At 38.3% G+C, this 11302-nt stretch overlaps 1 protein-coding gene and 2 long non-coding RNA genes across 3 annotated transcripts; 2 read left to right on the top strand and 1 right to left on the bottom strand.

The window, feature by feature from the left end:
• Window positions 1-835: 835 nt before the first annotated feature.
• LOC107279302 (uncharacterized) lies at window positions 836-4199 on the top strand. The gene is made up of 3 exons (XR_001541191.3): window positions 836-975; window positions 3724-3790; window positions 3930-4199. It is a non-coding gene; the product is annotated as an uncharacterized lncRNA (long non-coding RNA).
• Window positions 4200-7185: 2986 nt separating this feature from the next.
• LOC136354014 (E3 ubiquitin-protein ligase RSL1-like) lies at window positions 7186-9550 on the top strand. The gene is made up of 2 exons (XM_066305581.1): window positions 7186-7676; window positions 9484-9550. The coding sequence occupies exons 1-2, from the start codon at window positions 7186-7188 to the stop codon at window positions 9548-9550; spliced, it is 558 nt and encodes a 185-aa protein (XP_066161678.1).
• LOC136354015 (uncharacterized) lies at window positions 9237-11302 on the bottom strand. Its single transcript, XR_010737697.1, has 3 exons — window positions 10492-11302; window positions 9731-9960; window positions 9237-9544 (listed from the first exon to the last, which is right to left on the bottom strand). It is a non-coding gene; the product is annotated as an uncharacterized lncRNA (long non-coding RNA).

Below are 11302 nucleotides of genomic sequence, written 5' to 3'. Positions count from 1 at the left end.
GAATTGCATATTCATTTATAATGCATGATCTAGGTTTGTGATATTTGGGTAGTTCAATGCACAGGTAGTTTGTATTGTTCTTTACGAAAATCAGCTTTTGATGATTATTTTTCTACCATAGAATTGGTCAACCTATCAGATTCTCATCCCCACATGTCACTGATGATTACTTCAAAAAATTTCATGTGATGGCATGCACTATTTTTCACTGGCGAAAACTTATAATGCTTTCATAAGGTCATAACTTCTGTTGTAGGGTAAAACAAGACCAGGATAAAACTGGTATGGCTTGGTTCGATGGTTCACATATGTGCATTTAATGTGTATTCCTTATTGAACCGTGTTTATGTTTGCCTACCCAGGGAGGTAGGTGTACAATTGAAATCAGTTTATTATCCTTTTCAATCATCACTTTAGGTAGATGGAAAATACCGAATATACATTGTGATAGACCACTGCTTAATTAGTATATTGATTAATTAGTGGCATTGCAATTCACTGCCACAAATCCTCTCAAAGTTGATGGTGGCTTTGCTTCACTAAGGTACCAACAATCCTGTTTCTCCTTTTTGTTGCAACACTTTTTGATGCTGCACTAAATCATGTTTATTCTGTCAATGTAAAATTTCTGCATGTCCATCTTCTAATGCTTTTATGTTTTGACCTTTAGTTAATGATGCCATTTTATACTCTGTTAAATTAACATGGTGGCTATTGGAGAAAGATAGTTGTAACTGATAGCTTCTGTGGAAATAAAAGGAGTATATAAAAATAAGATGTGCACTTTTGTTTTATAGATTCTTCTGGCCAGCCCAATGATAATAGATTGATTCCATGCAGCCCCATAGTTAGTGATCTTTTAGTAATTTGATTTATCCCTTTATCTTACTTACATGTCACTGTGAATAATGTGATTCATTTGTCCACAGATTGGTCTTGCAAAGTTATAGAAGGTGTTGTGGTGGTCTTGCAGAGGTGGGTATCTTTTTCTCTTTTTTTTTCTTGATGTGATTCAAGTATTAAATTTACTTTGATTTTCCATTTCTCAAAATTTTGTATTTCCATTACTGAAATTTGCAAGCAAAAAGTTTAGTTCCATTGTTAATATAATCTTCTTGGTCAGAACAGTAGGAAGTACAACAACTATCCATGAATGTGAGCTCATGCCATTGCTTTTGATTTCCAGTTAAATCATAGTTTTTCCATGTTCATTTCTGGATGATATTTGTGATAATCGGCAATGTTAAAATCCATTCACAATGCATCTCTACACTATCTTCCTCGTATGGGATGCTCTGTCCTGCTATGATACACGCAATCTAATTTGATACTCCATTTAGCAAGGCAAAAGGCATGGTGCAGCCTGAGCAACAAACATCATATCGATGCTCCATCACCTGGTACAGATGTACCTTCTGATCCTAAGGATAATTAAGGTAGCTGTTGACGGTCGTTATCGATCAGTTTCGACCGTCAATATTACCAAAATAGAGGAGAACTAGTGATGCTTGCAATGCATAAACATGTTAGAATAATAATATTCCACTAGTATTAGGTTTTCTAACCTTTTGCAGAGAATAACCATAAAGTAGAGGAGAATCGACATCAACCCAAACCATAAATCAATCGGACGATGTCGACAATCAGACTTATGCATGAATAGGCCAAGAACTCAGAATTGACACGATGAATTGGGCCAAAATTCACAAGTTTAAGGAGAGGATCAACAGAGAAGGCCGCCAGCCAAAACCTGGGCTGGTTGGGCCGGCCCCTGGTTCAGTCGAACCAAGAGGTTCGGCCAAACCCTCCCAGGCGCCGTTGGATGCAGGGTTTCTTTTGGACGGTGTGGATTAGCTCCCAATGACGGTTGGAGGGTATTTCCGACCATTCCAACCGTCACAACCGTCATTGGGAGACTATATAAACCCATCACCTTCTCACTTCACTCACACACCTTAAGCAAAGCTCTCTCATATTCTCTCAAGTTTAGTTTAGTAGTATCTAGCTGGTGGAATAGGAATAGAGTAGAAATCAGGAGTCCGGAAGTCTTCGGAAGAGTTCTGGTATGGCTCTAGTAGCTTCCCTTTCCTCTTTTGTAAGCTTTGTACTTTTATTAGAATACATTTCTATATACATTTATGGTATTGAAATACTTTCCGAGTATATGAATGCCTACTTTACATTATGTTCATGTTATACTGAATATACGGCTAGCTTATCTGGGAGATGCTTTGGTGCAGATATAATGTTTGCTTATGCAATTACTCTATATCATGACAATGATATTAGAGTAGTATCTAGTAGTTTAGACGTTGTGTCTAGATTACGGGATATCATTATTTGGGGTTATATGCTGCGGATGAGAGGTGGGCCGCTGATGGTGACAGCTCAGTACGGGTATTCCTGGATCCGCGCGTGTATATAATCCTAAGTTAATTCCCTGGGGAGGGTATTCCTCCTTATTTAGCCCCAGTTGTATGGTCATGATGGGCTGTCGTAAGGAACTCGGCAGTCAGAGTGGCTTCTCGAAGTACCATGAGGGCATCAGATAGAGGGTATTAGCTAGTATATCAGATAACTAGAATGTATGTATACTATGTATACTAGAAGTATAGGAATATATTTTCTCTCTTTTCTTTCCACTTAGCTTAGATAATATATTATGAGAATGAGTGACCGATGCTTGTGTGTCACTCTACGCTTGGATTATCTTAACCCCGCTTAGAATATGATTATCACAAGTAATATATAAATTATTAGTCGAGTTCTCTCTACATGATCTTCCCACGGGATAAAATAAATACGATACCCTTAAAATACTCTTGGGTGAAATGCTACAATGGTATATCCGTGCGCTTGCGGATAAACTTTGTAACCATAATATACCAGGAGTATTTCTGCGCCATTGCTAGGAATTATATATCTAGTAATGTCGTTAAGAAATACCAACAGTAGCACCACTTAGTTCTGCTCTCACTGAAAATAGCACAAACTAACTTATGTACTTACCTTAGAACTGAAGAGAACTGCAATGGCTACAGATAATACCCAGTCTAGCGACCCTTGTCCGAACCTAAAAAAAGCACAGGAAGGAGAATTTACCTACATCAGTATTTCTTGCATTACATGATCAGAAGAGAGCACTTCTTTGACAGTATATCTTGTAGTTAGTGGATCATTGCAGTAGATCTTTTCTAAAATAACACTGGCTATATCAGATCATGTTTCCAAATAATAGTGACCCTTGTTGGCTAGTCAGCTTGGTTCAACGGACAACGGCCAAGCAGGTCGTAGGCAGGCCAACTCTTACCTAGCCGAATTGTCAAAAAAAAAAAAAACTCTTACCTAGCTGGCCAATCCTCCTTCCTAGGCTGGCCGGCTTGGCTCTGCTGGCTAGCTGGTCTAGTCTGAAATTGGTTGTCTCTGGATTTTGCTGAATTTCGTCAATGTCTAGATGATTCCTTTAAAACTGATGATAGTCCAAAACAAGTGGAAAAGTGAGTGTTGTCAAGGTCAATTTATTTGCAAAAGTAATAATTATTTATCCATTCTGCTAAAAAGTATTGATAGTAATTACAGCTGTTCATTCTGTTGTACATATTTGCACTAAACGGCATGCAGTGTCTATGGCTCAACTGCAAAGACTAGTTCATATGTGTATATGTGTTGTCCCATTGTTCTTGCTAATTAACTCTTGAATCATGTTACGTTTTATTTTGATAGCAAGGTGTGGCTGTGTATTCTGTTATGCTTGTGTTGAAATGTCACCAGAGAAGGAAAACACTGCTCTGTAAGTACAAATCATGACTTTTATATTCTTATGTCAAATTTATGCTATTTTTATGTCACAATTTGCATGGAAAACGTAGTTTAATACATCCATCCTTATAGCAAATTATTAATTAATGCTGTTGTATTATTTTTGTTAGGGAGGAAAATCAACAGATGGAGGAAGATGGCAAACTGATACAAGAATCTTTGAGAGACCATCAATAGGAACAACAAAATGTGGTGAAAGCCAACAGACGATAAGCGAAACGTCAGGTTCAGGAAGGATACACCAGCAGGTAGTCCAACACCTTCTAGAGACTCTAAAGCTAGAAACAGATGTGCTTATTGGGTTGTCTCGCAACTAGTCTGAACTCTCTCTAGAATTCATATAAAAACAAGGGACAATCTTCAATCTTAATACCCAATTATGTTGGTGGAGTTTCCGTATTATTCTATAACTCGTAAGTACAATGGAGATGATAGAGATCAACGCTGATAATTTTATCCTTCTGTGGTTTACTATGCAGATTGCAATGAAACAATGAAGAAAAATGCATTATCGAATTTGGATAGATATGACCTGGTGACGTACATTACCCTGCAAAAAAATGATCTGATTTAGCTTGTAGGAAACCTCTACGCAAGTACGCTAGGAAAGTAAGAGAAGAGCCAACTCACACCCAGAAATTTTCTTACTGATCAATAGGATCTGGAAAATGGCTAAATTTTTAGGCGTGACAAAGCGGTATCAGAGTTTGTGGCGTGACAAAGTAGTATTAGAGCTAACTTGACTATAGGTTAATTCAATTGGTCAAAACCCCAAGGATATGTTTTCTGAAAACTTAACAATGTCTCCTCCCAACCTCGAAGCTCTTTGCAAAATGGTTTATCAATTTGCAAAGACCATCTGATATCACCTTTGATGAACTACCAATTTGGGTCCAGGTGCATGATCTGCCCCCGATGGTTTGGGAAGGTGATTAACGTAGTTGTTGATGAAGATGGTATTGCTTGGGATAAGTTCCTTCAAACTAGAGTTAATTTGAATGTAAATCAACCTCTGCCAAGGGGTATTAACTGTTAAGCTCCGAGTGGATGCAGATGATACGGAGGGGTAATGGTATGAGGTTCAGTATGAAAAAAATCCCTCACTTTTGCTTTGTCTGTGGAAGATTATTTCATACAAAGGAGGGATGCAAGACCGAGAAAGAGGATATTTTTAAAAAAAAATCAGAAGTGAGTTGAGTGGTTGCGTGCAGAACAGGTGAAAACAAAGAGGGCTAGGCGGCTAGCAGTCAGTGAGCAAGATCAGGTTCGGAGGGGAGCAGCTATGGGAGCAAAGCGAGTTCTCCTGATTATGCACAGAGATGCAATGCAGTTGATCGTGATCTACCAAGAAGACATCTTTTTACTTAGAAGAATAAACCTGATAATAGTGCTGAGAGAGGAGGTGGAAAAGGAGTTGAAGAAGTAATCAGTTCAGTGGGACAAACTAGGGTGTGGGACAGACTAGGTGATGGTGATGATCTTAACATGAAAATTCAGCACTTTAAGAGGAAGCCAAGAGATGTTGAAAGGTTGAAAGTTGAACGAGGTTATCAGTGTAATTATTTATTTGATCAGTACCCACCATGGGATAGCCCGCTGTCAAGGAAGAGACCGTTAAAGCAAGTTTGGAGGAGGAAGAGACCTTAATGGGGAAATGTTGATGAAAAGGCCCACAGGGAGTGCACGGGGGAGGGGGCGTTGTTGACGGTGGGAGGATTTTCCACATACGTTTGTTCATTGTGTTCAATCAGCAGAAAAGACTCAGGGAATATAATAAGTTCTTGACTAGAAATGTAGATGCATCTTTCATCTTTCACCGGAGATTCATTCTCAAAAGATGTAACATCTCTGGACTAAAAAATTATACCAACATGCATGTCTGTTACCCCAGAATTTACAATTTCCCATACTATAGATAGCATAACTAGGAAACACACAAACTACGGTTCTTGGTCCAAGTTTGAGCTTTTTGACTATAGGCACATCGACCTTAGCCAAACATCCCCAGGCACGCCAATATATATAAGAGAATCAACCTTTTCTCTTCCCATTCCTCGAATGGTGTTACTTCTTTGTTCTTAATAGAAATTCTATTTAAGATATAACACAATCAATATGGCCTCACCCCACCATTTCTTGGAAAGCCTCGCAATGTCTAACATGGCATTCAACAACTCAATTAGAGTATGGTCATGAGAGAACCGAATTTGGAACTCATAATGTTTTCTATCCTCCTATTAAAATAAAATCTCATAGTTGCCTCATGTTTATTACTGAATATAGCATTCATAGTTTCAACTATGGTGCTTTTTATGAGTTTTTGAAAACGAACGGATACATCATCGAGATTTACCTCATCGAAAATGATTCGGGTAGAGGACCGCTTTTCTATGAAATCCGTTGATGGGTTTTCAAGTAGCTCGCGAGGACCGCCACCTCCAACCTCTTCTTTTGCTTCTCAAGAACTTGTCACTGCTCCTCGGTCAAATCCTCCATGGTGATGGGTATGATGTTGCTCGTATCTACCTCATCGTGCTTGGGCCATGATGTTGATCTACAAAGAAAAACAAAACCTGAAATGGAGCAAAATGCTTGCCAAAAAAGTGCATCCTAAGTGGGCAACTACCAATAATAGAAGCAACACTGATATAAGGATCTTGTATCAAAGCTCCTGGAAACCAACTTACTGAAAGTAGAATAATAAGAATCCTAGTATATTACAAGCAGTGGTAGAGCTAGCGATGCCATCGTGCACACGATAAGAAGAAATTTTCCTAGTCACCCGCAATTCTTTGCAAGGATTTTGAACAGTCAGCAGTGCACAAACAAACGACAAGAGCAGGTGCTAGCCCAACTATCCCAAGAGGCAAAAACTGGCTTCACATTTCGAGGGAAGGCTACATAACTGATATGGAAGGTTGTGCATGTGAGAACCTTCAATTTTCTATAACTGATATCGAAGGACTGCAATGGAAGGTGTTAACTGGCTGGGTCCCTAAAGAAATTAACTAGCGAATTAGCAACATGATACAAAATGGTAGTTTCAATAGTATTCCAGTTGGCAGCCCAGTTATAGTATCTGTATTTGTGTATCGGAGCGTATCGTCACATTATGTTACGTTGTTTCGCTGTGTCACACATGTACCAGACTGTATCTGAAGAAATAACCAATGTAAATCTTTATATTAATTACTATAGCCATGTACGACAACCCATGTCATCAATGTTGAGCTGTCCCGTGATTTGTTCGTATCTTCCAGATATGCAAAAGGAGATACATCACACGGAAAACATTCATGTTTACACCTATATAAATAAATTAAGTGGGCTAGCATGTCCACCGAAACAGCAGACCACGAGAGAAACATGGATACCAAGGAAAAGAGGGTTAATATTGAAACCGATGAATCTTATACAGTGACATTCCACTGTGCCATATGCATGGAATACAAGCCTATGAATAGTCGCTTCCATTGCGAAGGTTGCCCCCACTATTTCTGCTTCAAATGTGTTTTAGATCATATTAGTTACCGTGTATTGGGTGGTGATGCCCATGTTTGCTGCCCTGAGCCAGGATGTACTATTGGTGAGCTTACCTACGAGAAGTGGTACAAGCATGTCAGGGGTGATGTGCGCAAAGCTTGGGAATCTGCAAACCTAAGGGATTCTGCTATGCTAAAAAGGTGTGGAAGTTGTGGAAAATTTTTGGAAGGGGTCACTTTGGACGGGATGGAGGGTGGTAGGGATGATTGCCTTGATCCGCTGCATACCCTGGCAATTGCAAAAGGTTGGCGGCCATGCCCTCGATGTGGCATATTCATTGAGTTGACTGGGGGATGCAGCATTGTCACTTGCCGGTAAACATCGTATTCTTTTTTATTTAGTTTTCATGTTTACATCACTTGTTGTTCTTGTTCTGGATGAATTTGCCTCTCAATTAAAGAAGTAGATTCCATCTTAGGTTACTTATTGCTGATTTTCTGGATGTAGTTCATATTACTTTGCATGTTCTGAACTTGTACAGTGATTTTATACCTTAGTAATCATTACAAATAGTATCTAGAATGTTTTCTGCTATGTAAATGAGTCCATTTGGCCCTCCTCAACTATTGATGGAAACTTTAGATCCGAAGGATGCGCAGTAAGTGAATTTGATTCGAGAGATGTATCTTATGAAATGATCTATTTGATAACATGTTTTTTTGCTAATAGGTCTTCTCTATGCAAATATTGGCTGGTTTCCTCTTGCTTCTATCCTCTTGAGCTGTATTTTTTCACCCTGTGAAAGGGGAGGGCAAGAGAGGTTCGAAGGTCAATGAAATGGGTTCAGTTCCCTTGTCAAATAGGCTGTTCATTTGGCTTCACATGTCATCACAATTGCAGTCTTGTAGAACACAAAGACATTTTATATTAACGTGATGTAATATTTTGCACTAAAAACTCATGTAGTTTGCAATGAGCTCAAATTCTTACCATGCATGTTTGCAAATCGTAGAGGTAGACCATAGGGCCTACAACCTTCTACTTATACAAGACACATGAAATTAAATGATTTGATCCAATATTGTTGGAACAGAATTACTGTTTTCTTTTTGGATCAGTACAGTTTGATCCATTGATTTACTTACATGACTAGTAGAGGTCACTTCTTTCGCAGTATATATTGTAGTTAGTGGATCATTGCATTAATTTGTTTTGTTTCAAACAACAGTTGCTATGTGAGAAATTGTAAGGTGTGAAGATTAATGCCATTTGTATTCCTCATATGATGCATATTTGATTATTACCAGCAATTTGTTGTTTTAGCTAGTTAAAGCTCCATATAGAAAGATCATGATTAGAAAACATATTCCTGGATGGACAAACTTTGTCCTGTGCAATAATTTTTGTATCGATATTACTGTGGATATATGTTTTTTTAACAGATTTCTATGTGCCCATTAGGTATACTAATTAGCTATTTAGACATTTTTCCTATAACAGATGGAATATAATTTTAGTTTATTATAAGATGAAATAATATCATAAAGTTTATTGTGACTTTTATAATTTCAAATTATTTTGTTTTTGTTATATGTCCTTCAGTCTTAGAATAGATTCATCTGTCATGTTGACTAATTTTGTCCTAAAAGCCCAACCATGGGCCATCTCAAATTAATGCTAGAAGATTGAAACATGGTTAGAATATATTTCTCTTAGTGTCACACTATATCTGATCACTGCTTCTATTAGTTAGTCCTCTTGTTGGTAAAGGGATGTTGACATGTTGTCAACCCACTAGATTAATTGCAAAAGAGCAAAACTCATGTTCAGGATTGGTATTACATCGATTGCCTTGGTGACTCATGTAAACTATTTTAAGAATCTTTTTATCCATTTTGCTAAAATACATTCTCAGTAACTACATCAATGCAATATTTGTATCTGTTTTTTTAGCAGAACACAGTTGGGGAGGCCCCTGCTGTTGGCATAAATTTTATTCAAATAAAAAATACAAAATTACAACATAAGAGTCTACCTCTTATCAATATTGCATATGTGACATATTTACTTCAAACAATATGCGCTGTCTGATTTACAAGGTCTACTTTATATTTGTATGTGTCGTCCAGTTGTTGCTGCTAATTAAACTCTTGCATCACCTTTTTTTTCCCTAATATCAAGGTGCGGCTGTCTATTCTGCTATGCCTGTGCGAAGATACCACCGGAGAGGGAAACCACTGTTCTGTAAGTGCAAATCATGACTTTTCAATCCTTGCATTAAATTAATATATATGCTATTCTTACATCACAATTTGCATGGTAACAACATATTCCCAAACCGATGCCTGCTGTAATTGCTAAAATCCATGCAGCATTTCATATTGCTTAATTGATGCCTACTGTAACTTTTCAGCGAGGAAAAACCCACCTTGGTCTATAAGCGAAATGTCCGGTCCAGGAAGGATATGCCAGCAGGTGACAATGGTCCAACATCTTCCCGAGGCTCAAAAGATTGTAATTAAACAAGGGTGAATGTTGGTTTATCCTTAGTCTGAACTCTCCCTAGCAATAATAATCAAAACATAGAACGGAAATCTTCCGTCTTGATAACTTTGATGCGTTGTTGGAACTTCAGTATTGATGTTTCATTGTGAACTCCTAGAGATGATCAAGATCAATGTTATTTTATCCTTCTATGATGTGTTTTGCAATTTGAATGAAATAATGGATTGAATGTATTTTCGACTATTTGGATATATATATATATATATACACTCGGCTGATTTGCTTTCGTAGTAAAATAATCTGGTAAACATAGTTAATTTATCTGGAACCTTTTATCAAATACACAACAAAAGTATGCCTTTTCTTGATGGAACCAGAAATTGATGATTTGGTACTGTTTAATACAAATAGTCCGTATGTAGTATTTAGCATAATATTTTTCCAAACATTTTTTTTCATGAAAGTCTCGTTTCAAAAATGAAATAAAACTAAAGACTGTACATCCTGATTTTGCAGTTCATAATAACTAAATCCTTAGTTTGGAAACATATATATAGAACTTGTAGGTGTATTTCAGATATTTAAAAGATCCATTGTCTGTCGATCAATTTCACTATTTTTTCATGCTGAGGATGTGCCATAGTTCGACTGTGGAACTATGGTTGAACAAAAGGATAAACTTACAGTATTTAAAAGATCCACAGGGGATGTGCCATAGATATTAGCTTTCATGCTGTGGTCTTTTGTCGTGTGAGGCCGGGTTTACCACCATCACCGTCGTGCAACACAAATAGCAGCCGTCGCCAAGGAAAGAGTTCAGAAATAAGATTAGTTTTTATCTATCTATCTATATGTTAATATAAAAGGAAGTTTGTACTAGCAATCACCCAAAGCTTACATCTTTTTCTCAACCATTTGATCGGCTGATCCAATGCTCTAAACGGTTATATTGTGATCTAACGTCGAACTCACCATGGTAAGGACACACCCTGCGAGGAGGTGAGCGCGGCCTCCCCATGATTGGGCGTGATTGTCGCCGATCCGCAATGCACTGTTTTTTTATACGGCCAAAACCTATTTTTATATGTTGTTAAACCGTCCGTCTGCCCGAAAGTATGTGCGAAAAAATCACTATTTTTTTATATGGGTGGCATGCTTGTACGCGGTAATCGCATTTTTGCTTGCAAGTGCCTATGCTGTCCGCACGCAAAAATAAAATCCCCAAAAATAAATAAAAAATCGAAACCCTAGCTAGCTCCCATCCGGATCCGTCATCTCTGTTGCCGTCGCAGGGTTGGTAGTCGCAGGGCCGGCGGCGGTGGATCCGGCCATTGCGCGTTGCAGTCGCCGTCGCCGAGCTCGCCGCCATCGCTCGGGAGAGAGAGGAGAGGCCGAGCGAGAGGAGAGGAGGTGAGAAATGAGAGAGAGGGGAGTTTGAAATAATATGAGGAGGAGAGGAGGTGAGAGACAGGATGAGAAATAAGGATGATAACTT

Source organism: Oryza sativa, chromosome 11 (assembly GCF_034140825.1).
Source record: "Oryza sativa Japonica Group chromosome 11, ASM3414082v1".
Lineage (NCBI taxonomy): Eukaryota > Viridiplantae > Streptophyta > Magnoliopsida > Poales > Poaceae > Oryza > Oryza sativa.
Note: the sequence above shows the minus strand (reverse complement) of the source record. Positions and strands in the feature narration are given on the sequence as shown.